At 47.7% G+C, this 25810-nt stretch overlaps 1 protein-coding gene across 4 annotated transcripts in view; it reads left to right on the top strand.

Moving 5' to 3' along the window:
• GRM7 (glutamate metabotropic receptor 7) overlaps positions 1-25810 on the top strand; it is a 742767-nt gene that overhangs the window by 597495 nt on the left and 119462 nt on the right. The window contains exon 11 of one of the 4 annotated variants that reach the window (XM_089305659.1): positions 5951-6549. The exons of the other annotated variants lie outside the window; for them this stretch is intronic. Within the exon in view, the coding sequence (XP_089161785.1) occupies positions 5951-6001 (51 nt within the window). The 3' untranslated portion in view covers positions 6002-6549. Of the gene's footprint in view, positions 1-5950; positions 6550-25810 lie in introns of those variants that run through there. 4 annotated transcript variants of the gene reach the window in all.

Raw genomic sequence — 25810 nt, 5'->3', positions numbered from 1 at the left:
GCCGCGGCACCAGCTATAGCTAATTTTCTTAAAGTGTTCCCTCTTACTGACCTAAAATAACCCCATAAAATTATTTACAACCTAAAAATAAGTTTGATTCCTGTGAGTTTAGCCTGTTGTCCACATGGGAGCAGCAAGTGCTGATGTAGTATAGAGGATTGTGCAAGTTGCTTTGCTGGACGTTTTCACAAGAAATCTTAGAAGTTGTGTCATTTTCCACGCTGCGGCTCAGAGCCCAGCCCAAGACACTTGGCCAGATTCCCCGCATTGTCCATCAGGTGAAGCAAATTTCTCCCTCATCACGGTCTCAAACTCTGTCAGTGTTTGTGGCCTGCGAGAAAGAGGTGTTTTTTTATCCGTGACGCTGAGACCTGTGAGCCAGGTATCAGGCTCACTGTTGCTTAAGGCCTCCCCAAAAGTCCGTTTTCCTTCTTTGGAGGTGATGTGACCACGTGGATAGCATCCTCACGTGGAACAACCATTATTGTCTGTTACATTCTGAAAGAAGGAGGGCGGCCTCTTACTGAATCTGTGAACATAACTACACATCATGTAAAATTGGTGACTCAGAGTTTGTGACAAAGTGAAAATGCAGAATCACTTGCAAATGCTTCATTTCAGATGACAAAAGCGTTGTCTGCCAGCTTGTTGTACATTTCCAAAGGCTTGAGAATAAAGAATTTTCTTATCTATCAAAAACAAGACACCGGGCTGACCTCAGTAATATTGTGAGCAGATAATGCAGTAAGATTCCTTCAATAGTCCGTTCGGTCCAAGGTAATTAATTCTTTTTCCATTGGCTCTTTCGGTAGCAGGCTGAGGAAGCTGCCTGCTGTTTCCTAAAGAGAGTCCTGGAAAAGCCGGAGTGGTCTGATAATGTCCAGACTGCATCTTACTCAGTCATTTCCTTGGGGGCTTGGAAAGCCTTCTGGGGGAGCGGGAGAGAAACAAAAGCCATGTGCAGTGGCAGCATGCCTGGCGGGCTGTGGTCAGGCATTACTGCAACGTGCAGACGTGGAAGGCCAGATGAGGGCTCACGTCTAGAATAATGCAAGTGACCAGGAGACTGGCTTGTTTCTGTGACAGGCAAAATAATAAAGCCAATCAAAAAATGCTTCAGATAAAATCATGTTTCAGGACACTCTGAAAGAAGAGAGGGGGAGCTACATAAAATTTGTACAAACGAATGAACGTAATTTTTATAGGAGAATAGAACTTTGATATATCTAACTCATAATAATCCCAGGGCATAGTGTACATAGCTCAGTGAGGACACAGCACAGGGTGAGGGGAGGACGTCGGTGGAACTCCTTCATAGCTTCATTCTTACAAAGCCTACAGTGATGCCTCTGTGTTTTCCTAACGGAATCCACTGGCCAAGTGAGCACTAGAGTGACCTTACAGAAGGGAGGCTGTCGTGACGTATTTTAAATAGTAACTGAAGTGGTAAATGGCTGTACTGTCCCAGGCATAAGCACACTTCTTCTAGAAATGACCAGCAGGTAAATATGTGAGTTCCTGGGTTATGAAGTCTTAGCGCTGCTACTGCATTGCCAAAGCAACCATGGCTAGTAAATAAACAACTGAGCTTCTCTGTGATCCAACACAAAACTTTATTCATAAAAACCATGCAGTGGGGCCTGTGGTTGGCAGGTGGGCAGATTGAGTATCGCATCAGCTCTGTACCATGATCAGGCACAGCACAGCCAGGCCACTGCCAGATAGAATCAGACCCCACGCAGTGAAGACACTGACGAACCTCTCAGAACTTCCAACAGAGTGGAGGACTTCCGAATACTTAGAGTGAATTATAATTCTCCTGTATAAATTTAACCTAGGGGAGGATGGGCAGCTCATATTTGTTAGCACAGAAAATGAATCTAATTATTCCTTTTTATAAATCAAATGAACAGAGTTTCCTCTTTTGCCTCCATGGGCACTCAGAGATAGCTGTAGGTGTAAGAGTCCCTGAATGTTTTATTCATTTTTCCTCCCTTGAGGATCTGAATGGAGAAAGAGAATCTAAAAAAATTTTTCGAGATTATTTTGAACTCATGATGAAGATAGAACTTTAAGCACAAATGTACATAGGAGGTAGTATAACTATAAAAGCTTATTTAAAAAAAAGGAGGACAATTGCTTGTTTTCTTAAAATCCCAGGGCATAACAGAGTCAGCACACCGCATAGAAGTTCCTCTGGTAAGAAAAGAATATGTACTATCTTGGCAGCTTGCACAGAAATGAAAGTGACCATCATCTGGCCTGGGAAAACATTCACTATTAAGTGAAGAAAATAAGCCCATGAAAGCTGAAGGAGCTGTAATAACTTAATGTGTTTTATCCATTTCTGGATTGAGGTTTTTGAAAGACAAGGCAAACGGGTTTCACTTTATCAGTCCTGTCCATTAGGACCGTCTTTCCCATACTGCAACAAATTGACACTTTTCTTCCAGGACAGATCTCAGAGGGCCCATAATGTTGGAAATAACTTTATGCTATTATGGGATGTTATTAATATGCACTGCTTTCATGAGTCATTATATAAGCCCTGTAAAAATAGCTCACTTGCAGTTTCTGATGTGGTATCGATAATTACAGGCAACAAATAAAACCTCTTTGGAGACATCAACAGTTTTTAAGAGTGAAGGCGAGTAAAGAATATAAAGCAGTTCAGGAGTGCAGAGAAGTGCAAAAACGAAACAAAAACGACACCATCACCGCCTTGGAACTAAACTACCTTTCGCCTTGAAAGGTTTTCCTGAAGTGTTGCACTGCTAAGTATTATCTGCAACACTTAGATTAATTACTGTTTTCAGCCACAGTAAATAGCCACTCTTTCAGAGAAAACTAAAGGGTGGCTAACTGCATACTACCTATCACAGACTCAGAGCTCGAGGTCACAGTTAACTTTCGTCAAGGTCAGGTTCAGAAACTATCAAAGAATTTAATCTGGAGTCTTAGGGGTTGCGCTTCCGAAGACACAGGCTTGAAGAACTCTGAGTTAGTGCTTCCCAAATGCACTGACCATACAGGGGTGTTAAAGGGGAAGAGAGGTGGGAGACCCGGGAGAAGTCACTGTTCCCTGGTGCAGACAGGCCGTTCTCACATGGGGCTGGGTGATCACTCGGACCACCACTAAGCAAACATGGCTACTGCAGTGCCCGTGAGAGGATGATGTCGATGGCTCTTGCAGTCCTAGAGTTCACATCGGAGGCAGAAACTGGAGACGTGACTGAGTCCTGCTCCCCTAATGGCCTCCCAAAGTCTACGTTGCATTTCCTCATGATTTTCTCAGGAAGGCACACTTTCTTCCTTGATGCCCATTCCTTGTACGACCCACAGCGGTGAGAATGGCACACTCGCCCAAAGGGCTTAAGACGGGTCCTGAAGATAAGCAGTAAAAGCACTGGGATCAGTAGTTGAGTGTTTCTTAGCTGGAAATTATCTGGATACCCCACGCCGCAGAGAAGTTGGGAAGTATCATGTTGACAAGGAGGGAAGGAGGGTCAGTCTATGAAATTCAGCCCTGGGAGAATTGAGACCGACGGTGATGATGGAAAATCAGAGTGGAGAATGCTGGGGCTGTAGAACAGGAAAGAGTGGAGGTGCTTACAACGCAGGCAGAGCAGCTGACAGATCTGGGCAGGGACAGTGCATGCCACCGAGGGGGAAGGCGGGGTGCACAGTCAGCGGGAGGGTGCAGGAGATGGAAGTCCCAGGCTGGGCTCTCAGAAGTGGCCTTCGAAGCAGACTGCATCCCTACCTTCCTCCCTCTTCTTGTGCACCCCTCGTGGTTGTCCCAGGCAAGCCACAGACAGTAAAATCGCTTTCTCATACAAGGCAAGTTGTAGACACCAGATCCCCATCTCCCAAAAGTAGCCACGAACCCTGCAAACGTGGCTCAGACCGTGCCTGCCTTTCTGCTCAGGTGTGGGAGTTGTCTGTGGACAGATTCTGTGATCTGCCTTGTTTGACTGTAGATCAAGACGACCCCGCCCCACCTCCTGCCGCACTTCACAAATATCCAAGGAGACAGTGGTGTCCAGAGAGGCCAAGAAGAATCTGAACAGGTCTCAGCCTTGCTGGGTCCCCCATCATGTTTCAGTTAGAGCACCCTGGAGCTCCAGCGACACAATTGGTTAGCGCGCGGTACTTTTACAGTTAGAGCACCTCCTCTTGTCCAGTCATTTCCTTACACTGCTGTCTGGGCCTCCCTGAACCTGACCCGTAAAAGCGGATCCCTTATTCACCCTGGCCACTGGGGTCTTCGTTCTGAAGGCCCCCATGTCCCAGACAACCATGATCATGTGACTTTGTAATGGTTCTTCTCTTCATCTGTCTGGTGCCAGTTTTTCCAGCAGCCTCAGGTACCGAGGCTTCAGGGGCAAAGTATCAGCTTCCCTACCGCACACGAGTGGGTAGGTGTCTAAGTGCAGAGTTGGAAACTGCTGGATCTTTTTCTGAGAGCTTCTATTCTGCGAAATACAGAGCAAAGCCGTCCGCTGAGTATAGGGAAGGAAGCTTCCGGCCTTTCAGGGATGAGGGCCCTGAAGCTGTCACCGGAGAGCAGAAACACACAGGGTTAGACATAGTGACTGTCGGAGATACCAGGGTCTCATCTGTAGTCAGCAGTGGCGACTGTGAAGTGAAACCAGCCACCTTGGGAACCCCGCTTGTGAACACTCCTCTAAATAATGCAACAAGGGACAGTGGAAAGAAATCAGTTCTAGGTGCTCTTACCCTGTTTCTATTCGGGCATTTTTGCCAAATACATTCCCAGTCTTTAATGCTGGTCATTGGTTGACCTGGTTCCACTTCAGCCAAACCGAATCACCTGTTGCCTGCGTATGCTGCTTGTTAGTTTTTCAGCTCTGGTTTTCCTGTGTGGAGACAGAGATGGGCATTTGGCAAGGGAAGAGTCCTCTCCGTTATGGGAGGGGGCAGAAGGAAGGCACTTGGAATACCCCTCGGCTACCTCCTTGGGCGAGAAGCTGTTGAATTTTGAGTGTGAAGTAGTTCGGGATTTGAATCCCGGCGGTGGCAGTCCTCTCCAGGAGCGATTTGTTTAAATACGTGCAGAGCGTGCACGGGCTCTCTATGGAATGCGGAACTGGCCACTGTAGGGATGCTTCTCAGAGCATTCTGGGTCTCCCAGGCTTGTCCATTTGTGTCCTCATTTCTATCAGAAGGACATGCTGTGCCCATGATATCACGATGCACAATTAAATGGCCAACTGTGGATTTGGAGAGAATTTTTAGTTTTCAGAGGGCAACTGGCCTAACAGAAAGATTTAGACCAGGAAAACCCAGCCAGCTACTGTGAAGGTGATGGACAGCATTAGGCTCAAGGGATATCCGAAAGAGGTAGCTTGAGATTCTGTTTCTCATTTTCATGAATTCAGGCCATGACATCCGGCCAGTTCTCTTATCCCTGTAGAAATCCAAACTTTATCCTCCAGACCTCTGGAGAGTCCCCAAGGCCCTGTGTTCTTTGAGTTTTGGTTTCCCCTGTAGTCATCAGACTGTGCGCTGGAGTGGGAGACTGCAACCCACAGGAAATAGCTGACACATTGCTGTGCCCCTGTGGGCTGGCCATCGAGAATGTGAAAATAGACAACAGTAAGAGGCGATTTAATATGTCGTCCTAGATCTTGGTCACAAAGGCTTGCTGGAGCCAATAGAATGCTATCCACCTTGAAATACGTCGGCAGTAGTCGTATACAAAGCTGCCTTCAAGAATCCAGGAAGGTACATCAGAAATTTCTGGAAAGCTAAGTGGTAGAAAATGACTTTTGAAATCTGCCCACCATGTTCATATTCTATAAGCTTTTTAGGATCTCTCTAATACATGGATTTCAAACAGTTTTGCATTGATAGACTGACTGTGTAATTCGCTTGTATAGAAAGGCCGTGGGCTCTGTCCCATGGACCATGTCTGGTTTATTTCTAGGAACGCATGGGAGGATTCCACACCGTGTTCACCTGGCTGTCACTTTGCTGAGCCTGTTGTACCTCTTCTGTGAAGTGGAGACGCTAAGAGGGCTTCTCTTCTTGGCTTGTTGTGAGAGTCTGAACGAGCGAGTCCACCCAGACTCCTTGGAGCAGCACCTGGCCAAGAGTTGGTCTTGACAGCCACGCCCTGTTGTTTGCAGGGGCCGCTTGTTTGGTAGAGAGGAGTGGGCCTGGGCCCGGGGAGCTGTGATACATGCAGGAATGAGCTGTATGCAGTGGGGAGGAAATAACTATGTGGGTGCAGGCAACACTTGGGCAGGAAATTGCCTCTGAGCCAGTCCTTCTCTACCACATGTCTGCAAACCCTGTGTTCTCGCCGTCTCCCATGCTACCACCAGGTACAGACTGCTGCCTTCCTCGTCGCTGCGACCACCCCTGGACTGGCTTCTCCATTCCTCTCCTTACTGCTGTCTTGCCTTCGGCACTGGGCAATGAGAGTGCTTTCTGTCAATACACAGGCTTAGGCTTTTACCCCGTTAAAACTTCCAGTGGGTGTCCATTGTCCTGACTGCACTGTGTGGTTATGTTTGGAATTATTTTAAGACATTTAACAGACATAAAAAATTAATATATATATTTATGGTGTACTATATGTCTCACATATATATTTTTTCCATTCATGGTAAATACATTTATCCTTTCAAATAGTTAACATTTTTGTTACAGTGAAAACATCCCAAATTCCTAGCTTCCAGTTTCTCATAGAGAAATAAACAGTTACATTGAATGTCTTCATCCTCCTGTGCACGAGTACCCTGGAACGTCCCACTCCTGTCTGGCTATAACTCAGTACCTGTCCATCAAGGTGTAGAATGTTACAAGAATGCAAGGCCCCATGGGATTTCATGCCCCTCTCCCTTTAAGCAAAGAGTCACAAGCTGTCACTTTGGCCCATCTCTTTCCCAAGCTTTCTCTTTCTGTTCTTGGAGCACAGTATTCATGAAACCCTCTGCTTATTACAGGAAATGTTCTATTGATATAAAAAGACAAATATGTGTGTTTGGGAAGTGCAGAGTGACAGAGAGGCAGAGGAGAGAGATCTGCCATCTGCTGGTGTACACCTGAATTGCTGCAACGGCCAGGGCTGGTCCAAGCCAAGGCTGGGCATCGAGAACTGCACGGGGGTCTCTCCCAGGCGGGTGCTAGGAATCCCAGTGCTGGGTCTTCCTCTGCTGCCTGCGAGGTGCGCTAGCAGGGAGCTAGGTCAGCGGTGGTGTAGCCAGGACTTGAACTGTCGCTTCATTATGGGATGCTGGTCTCCCCAGCAGCAGCCCAATGCACTGTGCAGCCATGCCTGCCTCCTAGGGGTGTCCTGGAGCATCCCCCATACTTGTGCTTCTTCCCCACGAAGCCTTCCATGAGTGCTGTGGACAGCGTCCCCTCTCCACCCCCCAGGCTCATGTCCTCCATGTCAGTGCAGGTCCCAGTGCCCTGCTGTGTCAGTTCCACAGGACTCATCTGTGGGTGAAATTCCATCTGCTTCTGTGAACTCCGTGGCCACTGGATTCCATTATCACCTTTGTAATAGGTTCACACGCATTATCCAGACTCATGAGCCTGATGTATTAGAACCGGAATACGGAATGTTCGTTTGCAATGTGATAACAGACTTGTCCCTGGCACCAGCGTATCCCTTTCAGAGTGGCTGGTGTATTGTCTTTCCTGTAGATGAGCAGATCATGGTGTAGAGTCAGAAAGGTGAATGGTTAAGGGCTTTGGTTAAGTTAACCCAGTAACTTTCTCTTCCCTAAGGCAGGATACTGTTCCAGGAGAATCAGACACATCAACAACATGCTCTTCTTTTTTTTTTAAGATTTTATTTATGCATTTGAGAGGTAGAGTTACAGACAGAGAGAGGGAGAGACAGAAAGGTCTTCCATCCACTGGTTCACTCCCCAAATGGCCATAACAGCTGGAGCTGAGCTGATCTGAAACCAGGAGCTAGAAGCTTCCTCCAGGTCTTCTACCTGAGTACAGGGGTCCAAGCATTTGGGCCATCTTCTACTGCTTTCCCAGGGCACACGCAGACAGCTGGAGTGGAAGAGGTGTACTGGGACAAGACTGGCACCCACAAGGGATGCTGGCAGCACAGATGGAGACTTTACCTGCTGCACCACCATAGTGCCGGCCCCCAACATGCTTGTAAATCATGTTTTGTCTCCAGTTCCCTGGAAAACCAGCTCCCTTGTTGGTGACCCCATTCTTCTTTGATGTTTGTCAGCCCCCTGAAGTCTTTCTTGGTCTTCTTTGTTGGTATACCCTCTCTTTAAAGTGGCTTTCCTGGGGCAGGCATTGAAGTACAGCCTCCCCACTTGCTACATGGGCATTCGTATCAGACTGTTTGAGTCCCGGCTACTCCTCCCATCTAGCTCCCTGCTAGAGCACCTGGGAAGGTAGTATAAGGTGTCCCACATACTTGGACCCCTGCCACCCATGTGGGAGACCTGGATGGATTCCATGGCTCCTGCTTTGACCTAGCCCAGGCCCTGCAATTGCAACCATTTGAGGGCTAAACCAATGGATGGCAGATAGGTCTTTCTGTCTTTCTTTGTTGTGCCTTTCAAATAAATAAATACCTAATAATAAACTCTTTAAAAAGGTGGCTTTACCCATCTTGGCCCCTGTCGCTGAATTAAGGATAAAGGAGCAATGGCGTGTGCTGGTGGGTCATGGTGATGGCAGCCTCTCTGTCCCCCGAGGATGGTAGTGTACGTGATGAGCTTTATGAAGCCATTGGCTGCCTCTAGGCAGGTTTTTTTTTTATTTGACAGGTAGAGTTAGAGAGAGAGAAAAGAGAAAGGTCTTCCCTCCATTGCTTCACCCCCCCCCCCCAAATGGCCGCTACAGCCAGTGGTGCGCCAATCCAAAGCCAGGAGCCGGGTGCTTCCTCCTGGTCTCCCATGCAGGTACAGGGGCCCAAGCACTTGGGCCATCCTCCACTGCCTTCCTGGGCCACAGCAGAGAGCTGGACTGGAAGAGGAGCAACCAGGATTAGAACCTGGCACGGAGGATTAGCCTAGTGAACCATGGCACCGGCCCCTCTAGGCAGGTTTTCAGAGGCAGGTGATGTGGCTGAGCCCGCATCTTATGAGAGATTGGCAGTGGACAGGGGGAGGGAAAGTGTCTTAGTTCTCTCCACGGAGGCCAGAGGGAAGCAGGTGAAATTGGCACAGACTGGCTCGAGCTGGAAGGGGCCTTTGTGATTTCAGAAGTAGAGCTCCCAGAGGCTAGAAAAAGGTAAGTGGACCTCACAGAACCTGCGTAGCTGTGCCCGCCCTCGTTGCCATCATCTGGGAACACTGTAGAAACGTGGTCTCCAAGGCCACACCACGTCCTACTAGATGAAAATCTCCATGTGCCCATGACAGGTGGAGACGCATGGCTCTGTAAGGCCCAGAAGTCTTTGCAAAGAGAAGTCCTGAGGTGTAGAACCGGCAGTCAGTTCACTGTAGAGTAATAGAGAAATCCGAAGGTAGAAAAAGACATGAGCACGTTTGTAAAGATGCGCAATTCTCATGAAGATTTCAGACGGGCATCTCACTAAAAGCCAGTAGCCCGGATTTTCCATCCTAACGTCTGTTAGCCTGGAGTCCCTGGGCGTCCCAGTCTCCCTCTCTGACGTGGGAGGCTGCACTGGGTGCTTGCTCGCAGCCTGCCTAGGATCCTGCCTGGTGATTGTGTAGTCACAGTGTTCATGACACAGCATGGCAGGATGGATAGAGAGTAGCGTCGTGGTTGCGAGCGTGGATTACAGATTTCAAAGGTGTCGAGACTGAGTCATCAATTTAGGGTGACTGGAAGTCACTTCAAAAAGTGAACAGAGAAATGGAATTACATGTTTATTGTGCTACAAAGAAACTTTGAAACTCTCACAGCATTTCTTCGTATTACAGACCTCTACGAACATTTTAAAGACCCCTTGTATACATAGAATATAAATTTTTGCAACAAAATAAAATTTGTCTCATTATACACAAACTTTTTTTTTTGACAGGCAGAGTGGACAGTGAGAGAGAGAGACAGAGAGAAAGGTCTTCCTTTTCCATTGGTTCACCCCTCAATGGCCGCTGCGGCCGGTGCGCTGCAGCCAGCACACCGCGCTGATTGGAAGCCAGGAGCCAGGTGCTTCCTCCTGGTCTCCCATGGGGTGCAGGGCCCAAGCACTTGGGCCATCCTCCACTGCCCTCCGGGGTACAACAGAGAGCTGGACTGGAAGAGGAGCAACCAGGACAGAATCTGGCGCCCCAACTGGGACTAGAACCTGGTGTGCTGGTGCCACAGGCAGAGGATTATCCTATTGAGCCGTGGCGCTGGCCTCCACAAACTTTTTGAAGTGTACTCGTGCACTCTTAGTCAAGATGCTTTAACCTCTCCTTGTCTTTCTTCATCCTTCAAATGGGTATGGTATCAGCAGTAGCTACCTCCTTGAGATAGTTTTCTTAATGAAATTGAGATAAATACCACAGGATAGTATGCATTTCATACCATGGTCATGGATGTCATGGTCATGATGTGAGCATATGGGTGGTGTGTTTGCCTTGTGGAAGGGACTCTGAGCAGAAATCCCAGAGCTCTGCTGGGAGCAGGAAAGGCTTGGATTGAGAGAGGGCAGCCCAGGTCAAGGAGATCACACAAACAGCAGCATCTAACTCCGGGGAGAAATGGGGTATATCTAACCTGCAGGAGATAAGACAGCGCAGAGACACAGTAGCTGTCGTCCAAATACAACAGGCTGTCAGGGTGCAGAGGCTCAGGTCTCTCCCTGGAGCATCAAAGGGAAGAATTAAGATGAAGGGTGAAGGGATTTGGGATGGATGACTGGTGGGGATTTGGGAAATGGCCATTGAGATGACGAAGACTTCTCTAGAGGGACGAAAGTAATTTGAGCGCCAAGGAAGAATTCTTAAGGACAACTGCAGTATAACCATACGGATTTGAATTCGTTTGTGGCGAGGACAATGAGATTCAGTGCAAGATCCATAGCTTATCTTCAAGGAAGCAGGATTTCATTTCTTTCCAATATGCAGAGTAACTTAAACCAATTAGTTTTTCAGAGTACATTAATGAGCTGGTTTAATGAACAGATAATATGGACATGTAAATTATCAGCTACATGAATATGTAATTAGTGTTTCTACATCTTTTTTTAAAACAAATCTTCAAGGTGATGTGAGAGCCTTAAAAGCGATCTCCTAATGGATTTACCTTCTGCCTTTACCTGGGAAACGTTTTCTGTGATCCATGCTACCTTCTGCCACTTGCACCGCACCAGGATGGACCTGAATTTGTCATTGTTGGCTACCACATAGTTGAGGTTGTCCTTAGAGAGTAAAGGTATGCCTGGTAGAAATATTTGCCTTATTCCATCAGTGATCGACTTCAGCTCGACTGCTGTCCTCAAACTGCCAGAGAGGGTTCCTTCCCTGCATTCGGAGTTGCAACCATAACGTACATATGTCACGCATATTTCAACCAGACTCCATTACAGCTGACAAAACATTTGTAAAGGCGGCTACATTTCAGCCCAGATGGTGACTGGGCTTTTGGTGAACACTCTAAACATGCGGCATTATTCATCCGTGACTCTGGGAAGATAAACATAAGGCACCCCTTCTCCCAGGGTGGGGAAGTGTGGAAGAAAATGTCCACATCCTCCAGTGTGCAAATACACTGGTTTTCCCCTGGAAGTGGCACCATGCTTACATTCTGTTTTTGCAATCATAGAGGATGTATTTTAGCGATTTGGCAAAGCTCATCTGACCTCTGACTGGGAAAGCGAGGTGCCCTGGGCTCAGGATCCCTTGGAGGGCCCCTTGCAGATGAGCATGCGGTGAGAGCAGTTGGTGAACCACCCACAGGACCATGATCACTTCTGCCACCACGTTTTGATAATTTGACTCATCTCCATCCTGTTCCTGTAAGTGCTGACACTGAGGAATATTGAGAAAACATTGTTGGATTAGAATGCCTCACTACTGCTGTTTCACTTGTGGAAAATGTTCATTGGAAACTTAAATGGTTAACTAAAGTGCCTGATCCATGCAGACGCTTACTGAAAATAGTCTAATGCCCAGCACCTAGATGAAGTGTCAGAACACGATGAATTTCCCAGAGGTCACCCCAGGGCTTTGTGCCCATCCTGACCCCGGGGTGGGCTTGGGTGATGATAGCAACTAGCCAAGCCAGGTGCAGGTAGGAGCCCTGGAGCCACAGTCCCAGCCCACTGCTTGCATGGGTGTGGAGTAAATGGCCAAGTTCAAGAGCAGTATCTGTTTCTACCCTTTGACGGTCTAATTTCTGAACCCTTACACTTAAGGCATCCCACCAGGGTTTCGTCTTAGAATCTCGTCTGATAAACTTCATATTTTACTTTGTCATTCTTGCGTATTCCAAAGGAACTCAAGAAAGTAACAGAGTATTTCCTTTCCCCCTTCCACAGTAACCTGTTATACATGATTCTACTTATTCCAGCAATTATAATTCATTGTTATTCTTGAATTAATTCTAATAAAATTATTACTTTCATCCGTTTCTCAATATACTGGAGTTTGGAAACGTAATTGTATGCACTGTCTTATTTATACACCACTGTGCTTTGCATCTCGAGCCTGAAGTCAGACTTTCTGCAGAATGAATAGGAGCTTCATTTGTACCTTCATCTCTGTGTTCCTTCCGACTCTTCGTTTCCACCTGAACCTACGAACTGTGTGACCTGAGGGTCATGCTCATCCTTCTGTCTCAGACCTTCTGGGCAGTTCGATGTTTGTGCAGGAATTTAGGTCCAGTTTATTTTTGCTGGTGTTTAAAATAGTTGTAGAATATTAACTGAGGCACAAATACCCTGCATGCAGGTGGCAGTTTCACGTCATGTGATGACACATACATACATGTGTAATGTACAGTCAGGGTGCACCTGTTCTGTCTTCGAACGTGTCACATTTCATTAGGTGAAAACAGTCAAAATCCTTGCTGCTTTTTTTTTTTTTTTAGAAAAACGTACAGCAATTATCGTTTTCTGTAGTAACGCTATTGTGCAACGGAACACCAGGCCCCCATAAATGATTTTCCCCATTCTCTCCTGGCCTCCGGGAGCCGCCTTTCTAGGCTTCCGTGAGATCACCATTGCTTGGAGTCCACAGACGAGTGACATCAGGTGCACCTGGTTTGTCTCACTCAGGTGATGACCTCCAGTTTCATGTGTGCTGTGGTGAAGCAGAAGATGGCACCCTGTCTGAGGCTGTGTGGTCTTCCACGGTGTGTGTGCACCCCATTTGCTTTATCCATTCAGCACTCGCTTTGCTTCCTTGTGCCCATCGCTGTGCTGCAATGCACATCCTGCCACACACGGATTGCCTTTCCGTTGGACTCACACCAGCAGTGGGACTCGTGGATCCTATAGTTGTTCTACTTTGTTTCTAGCAATCTCCACACGGTTTTCCACACACTTCCGTGTTTAAATTGTGTGAATTGACGTTCACTCCAACAGTGTGCAAGGCTTCTCTCTCTTCCATGTGCTCAGTAGCTCTCGCATCCCCTTGTCTTTCTGCAAGAGCCGATCTCACAGGAGGCAGGCCTCTCTTGTGTGGCTTTGATTTGCATTCCCCTTGGGGTTAGTGATGCTGAGATTTCTTTCAGGTATACACTGGCTGTGTGCTTTGAGAAATGTCTGCTGCCCATTTCTAATCAGATTACTTGTTCGCTGTTGAGTTGTTTCTGCTCCTTCCATATTATGGTCGCTCACCCCTGGCTGAGGTACCGTTGGGGTCTTTGGACTGCATTGTTTTCACTGAGAAGTCAGTCATAGGCTCCCCCTGATGAGCAGGTGTCTTTTATTTCCTCTATCTGCTTTCTACGTTTCTAACTGGGTTTTATCAGACTCTTCTGTTTGGCCGTATCTTTATGCGTCATCTTGTCTAAGGGTTCATGTGCACATGTGTTTTTTGTATGTACATGTGCCTGTATGCATGTGTTAATTACGTGTCTATGTATATGTGTTGTGTGTATGTGTTACATATGTCTGTGTGCATGTATGTGATGGGTATGTGTGCTATGTGCCTGTATATGTATGTATGTGTTACACGTGTCCTTGTTACATGTGTCTATAGTGTATGTATATGATACGTAACTGCGTGTTGTATGAGTATGTGTGTGTGTATCATCCTGCATGTTTTCTGTATTTATATTAGTGTGTATTGTCTTTGCCTGAGGGGCGATAGTTTCTCACTGTCTTTCACCAGTGTGGATAATTCTCATTTTCTGTTTCAGTATTACTTCTTCTCTATTTATATGTTTATTTGATCCCAGGACCCTGTGTTTAAATAAGACAGAATGTCATACTGTGCTCCTTAGACTTCCATATATTTCTTCCTGTCTTTCTGGAGTCTTGTTTTCCTTTGCTCAACCTTTGAGTTCATCTGCCTCCTCTTATGTCCTAACCTACACCAAACCTGTGCACTGAGTTCTGAATTTGTTGCCATCCTTTTTTCAAGCCTCACTTGGAGCACCTAAGAACGGCTACCCACTGCAGGTGGTGCAGATGCTGGTAGGCAGGCAGTGTGGAGGAGCGGCTGACGCTGTTTTACCCAGAGCGGAGTGGCTGTTGCTTCTGAGTAAGGGTGACCCCCGTGAGGGTGGATGCACCTGTGTGTTGTCCTTGATCCTCGCTAACATGTGAGTCTCAAAGCAAAGTCTGGATTTATGTGGCTTTGCAAAGTAAGCTGGTGGCTGTTGGGGAGAAGGTTACCAAGGGGAGGAAGACTGCCCAGAACACCAGGATTACCTCTTTCTGACTTTACTCCCTTCTGGCTTGGGCTCCTTTTCCCATAATTCTTCTCTGCCCTGCTAACACACACATGGAATGATGTCACACATGCACAGACATTGACAGTGCAGACAGTTTTAATACTGTGCTGTCTTTCTCCGCGTCCTCAATGGGAATGTTGAACTGACGTTACCTCGTATGCTATCAGCAGGAATGTCCTGAAATGCAATTTGTAAGAGATGCTCTATGTAGATACTATGCTATTTAAAGGTGAAGTAAAGATATGTACCGTTTAAATAGAGTATCTATCACAAGCTAACCACTTGACTACCGGCACTATGTCATGCATATTTTTTTTAAGTTTTTCACCAAAAAACATAGAGATCTTTGAACGTACCGGACACCCTCCAGTGGTTTCCTTCACAGCTTAGAGGATGTGAATCGGTGTCCTGTTTGTGTGTTGGACTTCACAAAGATGCAGGATGCCAGTGCAGACTGCACGGTGCCCCTAGTCAGACGATGCTTACACGATTCATGAACACTTTGAAAATGTTCCCCGGGTCTTCTAGGACCTGGCTGATTGCCCATCGTTGCTGCAGCCAATCTTGACTACAGCCACGCCGAGTGTCAGTGCAAACGACTCTGCGCTCATCCTTTGACTACTCACCCACACGCTTCCGTTTCCTGTGTTTTGTTTGCTTTATCAGACCACGTAGCTGGGGTCTCCTTGGCATTTCTAATAACCATTTTAAGAAGTATGCAAAGTTAAAAATGTCCTCAAAATTGTTTTATGATAACCACGGGAAATCTTACCATTACTGGCTGATCAGAAGCACTGATTACTTTAAAATCTTCTCCTTATTTAGATAATATGTTTCCTTCCATTGTATTGCCAGTATTAATGATGTCAGAAGGAAGAGTGTCCATTCCACACTAACTTGTAGATTCAACATTATTTTGATAAAATGGTAATGCTATTCAATAAATGGATTCTAAAGGGAATCTACTAGGAAGAAGAAAATAAACCATGAAGATAAGTTGGGAAAAGGAGTGTTAGTGGCTTGGTGTATCATTTGACAAGGTATATAGTAAAACTAACATAATTAAAATTCTGCCATTCTATTGTAAGGGTAGACAAATAGCTGAATGGAGCACAATAGAGAGTAGGGCAAGAGATGCATACAAATGGGATAAGCTGGCTTATAATGGATGTGTCATTATAAATCGTGAAGTTCAGATGATTGTACACAGTGCATCATGTGCCGTGAGCTGGAGAGCCACTGTGGAAGGAAAACCAGGCACTCACAGTTTGTATCTTCAGAGAAAGGAATCTATGGACAGACAAAACAGCTCAGATTCAGGAAAAAATAGCATGCATATAAATGTGAATGATTTTAGGATGGGCAGAAATATCTAAAATAAAAATAAGAAGCCACAAAGCAAAGGATTGGCAGAATGGATGAAAGTATGAAGCAAAGAAAGGAAGAATGAGAAGCAAGATGGAAACAACTCCTGCAAGTGAGGAAAACACAGTACACCAAGGAGAGCAAACCACTGGAATAGAACACACCTGATACAGGTGTCCAGCACACACCTGCGACAGGTGTCAAGACTGGTGAACCCTGTAAAGACAATGCCATTGGAGGTAGGCAGACACTGTCTTACCAGAGCAAGGAAGAGTTTGGACCAGATTCAGTGGAGCCTTCGTGACACACCTGCCAAATGTGAACACTGTTAAAGAATAAGGATTGACTGGACCTGTGGCATAGCAGGTTAAGCCTCATGGGTGCTGGTTTGAGTCCCTGCTTGCCCCACTTTCCATCCAGCTACCTTCTAATGCAGATGGGAAAAGCAAAAGAAAATGGTCCCAGTGCTTGGGCCCCTGCCAATTATGTGGGAGGCCTGGATGAACCTCCTGGCTTTGACCTGTCCCAGCCCTGGCCATTGTGGCCATTTGGGGAGTAAACTAGGGGGTGAAAGACCTCTCTCTCTCTTTCTCTCTGTCTCTCCCCCTCCCTCCCTGCCTGCCTCCCTCCCTACCTTCCTCTCTACCTTCCTCTCTCCTCTCTTTCTCTTTCTGCCTCTCTGCCTCTGCCTCTATTTCTATAATTCTGCCTTTTGAATAAATAAATAAATAAACCAATTTGTTTGTAAGTAAACCCAACTGCAGTAGTAAATAGCTTAGGACTCTGTTTGAAGTCGGGGTTCCAGATGTTAAGGATGCTGGTGCTCACCTATTGTATGCAGAAGAAAATGTAGAGCCTGGGCATATTTTGTAAGTCCTTCTGTGCCTTAAGGTTCTCACATGCAAAGTTAGGGGTGCAGGGTGGTTAGGAATGGTGTAGCACAAGGCTGCTGAAGGTAAGAATGTGTAATGTTGGGGGCTCGTGTTGTGGTGAATGTGGCCACCAACTGTGATGCCAGCATCCCACAGGAGTGCCAGTCCAAGCCTCAGATGCTCCACGTCTGATCTCCCTGACTGAAAGAGCTCCTGAGAAAGCAGCAGAAGATGGCCCAAGTACCTGGGCCTCTGCCACCCACGCGGGAGGTCTGAGTGGAGTTCCTAACTCCTGGCTTTAGCTTTACCAACCCTGAACTTGGTGGCCATTTGGGAATTAGATCAGTGGATTCAGGATTCTCTCTGTCCCTCCCTCCCTCCCTCTCTGCATATCTTTAAAAAACAGAAAGGACAATGTTTACCTCAGTGGCTAGCAAACAAGTCCTTAATAACTATTGACTGACTTAATTATGACTTTGATGCTTTCATTTCATTTGGAGGCAAGAACTGAAACCCAGCTGTGCATGAAAGAGCTGGGGGTATTTTGAGTAAATCACAATCTTCGTTGCTTCATTTTCTTCATGGACACTTGCAGAAAATAACGGTGCATTTCCACATTTGCGTGGCATGAAGCAAGTGTCATTTAAGTGTGTGTTAAAAGAAAAATATTACATGTAGCTAGCCAAAAATATTTCTGGCAATCAAGACTAGAAGTTTATTTTTTATTATGTTTTTTTTTTTGGTAGGCAGAGTTAGACAGTGAGAGAGAGAGACAGACAGAGAGAAAGGTCTTCCTTTCCGTTGGTTCACCCCCCAAATGCGTTGCGGCTGGCACACTGTGCTGATCCAAAGCCAGGAGCCAGGTGCTTCCTCCTGGTCTCCCATGCGGGTGCAGGGCCCAAGGACCTGGGCCATCCTCCACTGCCTTCCCGGGTGACAGCAGAGAGCTGGACTGGAAGAGGAGCAACCAGGACAGAATCCGGCCACCCGACCGGGACTAGAACCTGGGGTGCCGGTGCCGCAGGCGGAGGATTAGCCTAGTGAGCCATGGCGCCGGCCAAGGCTAGAAGTTTAAACGCTGCAAAGAACAGTTAGGAAATGTGACCATTTTGTAAGTGAGTGAGATAGGGACAGGAAAGCTTGATTTCTTTGCCCTTTTTGTAGTTATTAGGGTTTTATTTTCACTTGCAAACTGAAACTTTAAAGGACACAGGGAAATATTGCGAATAGAGCAAGCACAGATTAACCTGAGTTGGATGAACGCTCTTTGGCGGGCTCCTCCGTCACCCAGACCCCTCAGCCTGATCAGCCCCCACCAAGCCTGTGTTCCCAGGAGCTGTCCAGCAGTCGTTTCCTGAACTCCCTTGGGGGACGTACCTTGAAAGGTGCCAATTACAGCGGGCTGGACATGTCAGCAGCTGCTTCCTTGCCATAGTGCAGAAGGGCCATTGGGAGAAGCAGATCTGCAGACCACGACACTGATCTGCTAAAACCGCCCACTTTTATTCCCTTAGGATACTTCTGCAGACTGCAGTGAATGCTACTGTAGATAAATGTTGATCTTCAGAGGTCCAGAGATGGGGTAGAGAACTGACTGAGAAAATGGTCCTCCTTTCACTGGCGAGTGTGCGCGTGGCTTCCCCTTTGGCCACAGAGGATAAGGACAGACACGGATGGGACAGAGAGGAAGGAACCCTGGGGATCTTCAGGAAATGAGATGCACTGAGCTTATATTAGCCGGCCCACTTTGCAAATATGTGTCAGGGAACGCAGGAGTGCTTAATGAAGGCAATTAAATGTAATTTGAAGACAAGTTTCTCCTCTCCAGTGGTGACACAGCTCCTGCTAACAATTTCGGTGATCAACATAATGTGAGGACTAAATTGGCCCTAATTGATGAAACTGAGGAGTGGGGCTATTACTCAAATGGCAGGTGTCAATAAAAGTCTAAATTGGACGGTTCCAGGGCTCTGAGTCAGCCTGTGTGCAGATACAAAGTTGGTAGAAATGAATGGATTTCATGGAAATGTTGGCTTTCACATAGAAATACCTGCTTGGCCTCAGGAGACTAGCCTAAGACCACAACATTTGGGGCCTGTTTACCCAACAGCAAAATACAATGGAGTCTGTTCACTGTCTACCAACACTCAACCGTTAGGTGTAACTTCCAAGGCTGCAGAGTGGCCATTCCTGCCAGACTCGCTGTCAGCTGCTGTCACTTTAGCCAGCTTCTGAGCAAGGGCAGGGAACGGAGAATTCCCTGGAAGTTTATTTTGGAGGAACAGTCTGTGTGGTATGGAGGCCACTTGTAGCGGCATGGAACAGGGAGGACGTGCTCAAGGCAGACTTAGCAAACTCAGTTTCTCATCCTGTACTCATTCCCTTGGAACGAGTCGTCATAGGCTCAGGAACAAATGCTGATGGAAACGTTGTGTTGTGTAAAAGGCCCTAAGTATTGTAAGAAACTTCCCCCTGCCACCTCCCAGCTAAGGGCACCTGTCGGTCTTGGCTGGGTCTGGCCTCAGTTGTCTGTGTGAGTGTGGTAAATGCTGGCCGCGTGTTTACCAGGCAGCGCCATTTCTCTGTAAGCTTGGCCTTGGCCTGGTTGAGATCTGGCAGCTGAGAGCTGACGCCACAGCGCACACTCCTGAGCACTCCTTGCACTTCCTCCTGCAAAGCCTCACTGCCCCTGCCCCGGCGCTGCCTGGCACCCAGGGGAAAGCCGAAGATTGGCTACTAAAGGAAGAAGTAGGAGAGCAGAGAGACGCAGTGCCCATTAACTGTGTTTCAGGAGAGAGAGGGAAATGGTATGTGCACTCCTTGTGTGTCTAAGTTGTCAGTCGTTTAAAATGTTTTCAAATGTGTGATTACCTTATAATGCTTGTGCAGGTTTATGGGGTACTTCTACATGTATATAGGTCACACATATACATGTAGTATATAGTCAATTAAGGGGATTAGCATTTCGAATTCCATACCTTTCCTTTGTGTTTGGAGTCAACCAGCTCTTTATTTATATGGAAAATCATACTATATTGAGTTCAAACTGCAGTCACCCCTCCATAATGTGGGACCCCTGGAACTGACTATTTGACCTTGGCACCTGTTATCTGACCTCTTTCTACCACCCCGACCATCCTCCACAGCCTCTCTTAACCCTAATATTTGCACCAAAGTGGATAGACTTTTTCGGGGACTGCCAAATGTAGCAAATCAAAATATAGAGTATCCAATTAAATTATTCTTTTTGAAAAACTGAATTTTTAGTACACAATATGTATTACTGGGGCTATACTTAAACTAATAATGGTTGTTTATCTGAGAATTTAAATTCGAGGTCATTCTACCATGTCACTGGGCAAATAAGTTATTTTATCAATTTGCTCTGCTAAACACAAGTTTGGGAAAAGAGTATTATGGTTTAGGATTTCAGATAAAATTTATTTTATTTGAAAGGCAAAGTTAGAGAGAGCGAGTGAACAAGCGAGCGAGAGAGATCTTCCATCTGCTGGTTCACACCCCACATGGCCACAACACTAAGGACTGGGCCAGGCTGAAGCCAGGAGCCAGGGGTTTCCTGTGGGTCTCCCAGACAGGTGCAGAGGCCCAAGCAGTGAGCCATCCTCTACTGCTTTCCCAGACCATTAGCAGGGAGCTGTGTGGGAAGTGCAGCAGCCAGGACTCACACTGGCACCCACATGGGATGCTGGCATCGCAGGCAGTGGCTTCCCCTGCTATGGCCCAGCGCAGCCCCTAGGTAGATTTGTTTGAGAGTTATTACAACTGAGAACCATCATCTGTCAGGGACAGAGATGCAGCAAATGTCGATCAGAGAAGTCCTCTGAGCTGACCCTCAGCACGCCAGGAGGGGACTGATTGGTGCTTGGGTCCAGCACTGAAACTGGATGTGCAACCATGTAACCACATATGGGTGTTTGTTTCCAGAAAGACTTTGATCTGCTGTTGGAGAAATGCAGTATGTTACTTTTCTCTCCATCTTTCTGTGTGGCTTGAGAGTCCAGAAATTGCTTTCCGTGACCCAGATTGAAACCGCCAGTTAGTGGCAGCCTGGACTCCATCTTCCTGCCTGTCCGCTGTCGCAGGCTCGTCTGGAATGTCAGCAGGCACCTCTGCTCTCTCTTTCGCGGTGGGGCAGGCTCTGCTGGTCCCCTCTCGGCACAAGGCAGTGGGGAGAAATCTCATCCCCAGGAGGAGCTGGATAATTCATTCCAAGGTTGTCACACGTTCCACCTAGCACAGATTTTTATCTCTTTCTCTCTTTATACTGTGGGAAAAGAAATGCATTTCCCCACCCCCGAAATGAATTCCTATCTCTTTTTATGGGCTGCAGTATCTCCCTAATTGAACATAAACATGAGGGATGTGGGAAGACAGGAACTTGGCAGACAGCAGTGAGACGGCAGACACCTCACGATGACATGCATTTGCAACAAGGAGCTACACATTACTTTCCACGGGGACCAGATCCCGGCTCAGCGATCACCGTCACTGTGAGCTGTGCCGAGACGGCACTCCGACGGGCTCAGAAGTGAGCCATTCTTGTTTGCCGAGTTATGATGGAGCCACTGGTTTCCATGGCTACCGTGTGCTCTAATTGTGATACATTAGTAGCAACAAGATGTGGATGGCTCCGGTCATTTAGGTAATTAAACACAAACTCAGACTCTGCCAAAAGAATTATAGATGGAATTAGCAGCCCCCCCCAAAATGCACCTGTAAGATGTGGATTGCCAGGTCCCTGTCGGCAGGCCGGGGAGAGCAAGGGGAGGTAGAGGCAGAGCACACGGGCTCCAGACTTGTCTCTGTTATGCATATCTATATGGGACTATTTTATAATTTATTTTTAAAGTGTGTTTGCAAATGTCAAACAATAGCACCAATCAGTGGAACCCTTTCTCCTTATTATTATTATTGCTGTTCAGCCCAGGAAAATAGGAGAAGTTTCACAGCAGCTCACAGCAATTACAGAAAATGATGAAGCCACAGACGCTCCACAGACACACTGAGAGGCTGAAAATAGGAGTTGATAATGGAAAAGGCTGACACAGACAGAACTGTGGCAGCCCGGCGACAGGCTCGCATCCCTGAGGGCCTGGTGCACCTTCCGCTGAGAGTACAGGAACACACAAGACTGGGCCGAGGTCAGCCAGGACGGGGTTCTTAGACTCTGCTGAGCAGTCCAGGCAAATGCAGAGCACTGGACTGCGTGAGTCGATGCCTGCCTGCCTGGCAGCCATGTGCAGTGCTACAGGGAGATGCTGTCTCCTTGTTTCAGGGTAGGAGACGGAGGCTGGCAAAGTGCAAACCATTGACCCCAGATTGCCACCCCAGGGGAACTCCTGTCCCAGGGAAGGCCCAAGAGCTGTATCAACAGCTTAGCATGAAACTTAGGGGTACTAGTTTGTTTGTTGAGTGACTAAACACTTGCTTCACACTTGTTCTCTGGTAGTCACATGGAAGGCAAAGATCAGAAACAATGTAGCCATATGCAACAATGTAGCATATCCTCTGACTTACAGCAGCTCACGGTCATCTTCCAGAATGCAACACAGAGCCCTGCCTGTGAACATGTCTGTTCCACGCTCACAGATAGGCCACCGACTCCAGTGGAGTGCACAGGTCCCAAGAGGAGACGCCAGTGAGTGAAGCAGACCTGGACCTCGTGTTTAACACCTGTGGTCAGACAGGAGAGACTACTGTGTAATACCACACATGAATGGCGAGTTCAGTGGTCCTTTGTGCTATGAAGGAGAGGGATGGGGTACAGTGGTGTCTAAAATAGGATGCACCTGACCTTGATCGTGGGTCCCAGGGCGGGACATGCACACACCTGCCCATGAGTCAGAGGAGCAGGGCAGGGAAACAGGTGACTGTGGGCACGAACCATGGCTATGCCAACCCCATGCCGGAATCTCTCCTGTGGTCCACGTTAGCTGCAAATCATTGAGGAGACATGTGTGTGGGTTGCATGCTTCACGCCAGCCCAGCCGACGCCTCGCAAAGTCTTGATAATGACTTGCTTTAGGCCCCAGCCGAGAGGAGGCCCTGTGGCTGCCCAGGAACTACAAGGGTCCAGCAGGCAAAACTCAGGGGGTTCAGGGGCTGTTCCTTCTCAGAGGTGGCTGCCTCTATGGAGTTGGTGTCTTTTCCATCCAGACCTGGGGTGCGAGGGAATGATCCCTGCTTTCCGTTGCAGCTCACCGAAGCACTGTCTTGCAGTCCTGCCAGCACACTTTGCCGAAAGCTAAGCCAAGGTGCAATTGAATCAAAACTCATTTAAGCGGAGCAGCACCAGCCTCGCGGTCCCTGGGTGCACACGGGGAGGGAATCCAGGGCGGCTTCAGGACCAGCGAGTCTGGCGGAGCAGCTGCAGCCTGCTCCCTCGGCTGTCTGCAGATCAAGTCCGCCATCTGCCTCGATGCCTCCACACCATCCCTGCAGGGATGCAAGCCGGACAGGGCATCTCAGCCCCCGAGGCATTCATTGTAGTCTTGCCAACATGATCAGATGTGCACATGTGACGCTATTAATAAGAGATGGTATCTGTGAGAGGAGGCTACACATGACCACACGAGAATAGAAAGCCTGGGGCACCTATAAGTTATGGGGGGAGTTGATTCTATGGAGCAAAGAAGGGGTAAATGAGTTACCTGGAAGAGTCATGTGTGTCTCACCTGTGTTGATGTGTGTTGGTGCGTGCAGCTGTCGTGGGGAACTTGCGTGGGCCAGTGTTCGGGGAGCAGTGCACGATGGTTTTGTGAAGGTATCCTGTGGGGCAGCAGGCAAGCGTCTGGGCCTCGTATACCAGGGTAGGGTTACAATCCTGAGTCAAGTGTGGAGCTCTTTGTAACCCAGATGTAAACATGTCCATTTGATGAGGTTGTTTTGAGCTTTTGATAGAACAGTGGCTGCAACAAGTCACGTGCCTTCGGGTTGCATTCTGAGAGAGATGTACAAGGTTGGCCCGTGATGACTGCCCTGAAGAAAAGATGTAGTAGGCAGAGGATGAGAGCAGAGTCGTTGCTTTCTCCTGGATAGAAACACCTTCCAGACATGAGGCATCTAACTGTGAGGGGGTCAGGAAGTCAGGTGTAACGGATCTGCAGTGGGATTCTACCTAGGAAACCAGATCATGCTTCACACACAGACTTGAACTGTAGGACATATGTGCTTGGCTTTACATGAACTATGCAGTTCCATTTGGATGTAAATCATCAGTGTCTGGTAACACAGACATTTCCAGCAGTTTCTTCTGAAACCTGTGTGCTGCACTCAGGCTGTGTAAGGCTTCTCATACACTGGCATGATTAGTAGGCACTCAAATTTAGTTCCTGTCATACCTAGCTGTCACAACTCTGATAAAATCTCCCCCTTTATTTTTATGGAGATTTAATGAGAAAATGTGTATGGAATGAATGCCTAACCCAGCATCTAAACGTTCAAGAGGCTTAGCCCATGTTGAGGAACGTATCTTAGAGATCCTGCTGCAGACGGACTTCCCGAGAATCTTCTGGCTGGCGACCTTGGTAGGATTTGAACAGTACAACAATTCAGAGGGGAAAGTTTGTACACGTCTTGCATATGGCTGGAGATGGGGACACGTTCCCAGGTGTCCTAAGGTAGCTGATGTCTGTGGTGAGCCAGCTGGTGGTGCTTTTGGAATGTTGAGCCAGTGTATGCAAAGTGCCTTTCAAGCAAATAACCAAGATTTGCAGGAGGATTGCAGTCCTCATGGGACAGCTGAGTGGTGATGTGTCATTGTCCATTCCAGTGCTAGGATTTCCAGAGAAGGGGCTAGAACAGGCATTTGTAGCGAAACACTGAGCCCGAGATATCGACAAAGGGTGCAAGAGAAGATGGTGGGCGTGGGCTTAGGGTTCCAAAAGAACAAGAAGTGACCTAAGAAGGGAGGAGACATCAGCTTACAAAGTGCCCCACCTGCTGTGAGTGGAGATACTGCGAGCATTTGGGCTGCAGGCTGTTGGGCAGGAGACAGCCATTCTCCAAGGAAAGGGGGAGCTCTCCGGGCCAGTACAGAGCACACCCCAGGAAGTAAAGGGAGCCCCTGCTCTGAGCTGCCTCCTCCAGGGGGCAGCTCCTACGCGGAAGTCCTCTTAGTAAATGCAAAACCCAAGATGGATCGATGTTATCAGGGTTGTGACAGGTAATTATGACAGTAACAAAACTGGCATGCCTGTAAATTGTGCTTCACAGCATTGTAGAATCCAAGGCCTTCTGCACTCTGAAAGCAAGTATGTGGCTTTTCTGAGAAAGTGTTGGGCTTCCCAGTGTCATGCGATAGTGAGTACTTACATCCAGATGTGATTTCAAAGTCCACCTCAAGCCAAGGCCATCTCCTACTGGGAGACGCTCCCTTTGTCCCAGGGCCTTGGATGAGGGGCTCACTAGCACATGATGGGAGGGAGTCCTGTGGGGTTTGTGCAGAAGCGGGAATGAAATGTCCGCAGGCGGTTCCCTCTCAGCTCTGCACCTGAGGTCCGGGCCGCTTTGGGCAGCAGAAGGTGTCACTTTCCTAGGGCTGTCCTGACAAGGTACCGAAGTGTGCTCTCTCCCGGGTCTGGAGGTTGGAGGAACAAAAGGAAGGGAGGTGGCAGCAGGGTTGGCTCCTTAAGAGAGCTGTGAGGGAGAAACCTGTGCCTGGCTTCTCCCTCAGCCTCTCCCTGGAGGAAAAGCACCCAACGCCTGCCTTCACCTCCAAGCTGAGCTCCCTCGGTGGG

This window comes from Oryctolagus cuniculus, chromosome 10 (assembly GCF_051225735.1).
Source record: "Oryctolagus cuniculus isolate XC-2025 breed Fujian yellow rabbit chromosome 10, ASM5122573v1, whole genome shotgun sequence".
Taxonomy (NCBI): domain Eukaryota; kingdom Metazoa; phylum Chordata; class Mammalia; order Lagomorpha; family Leporidae; genus Oryctolagus; species Oryctolagus cuniculus.
Note: the sequence above shows the minus strand (reverse complement) of the source record. Positions and strands in the feature narration are given on the sequence as shown.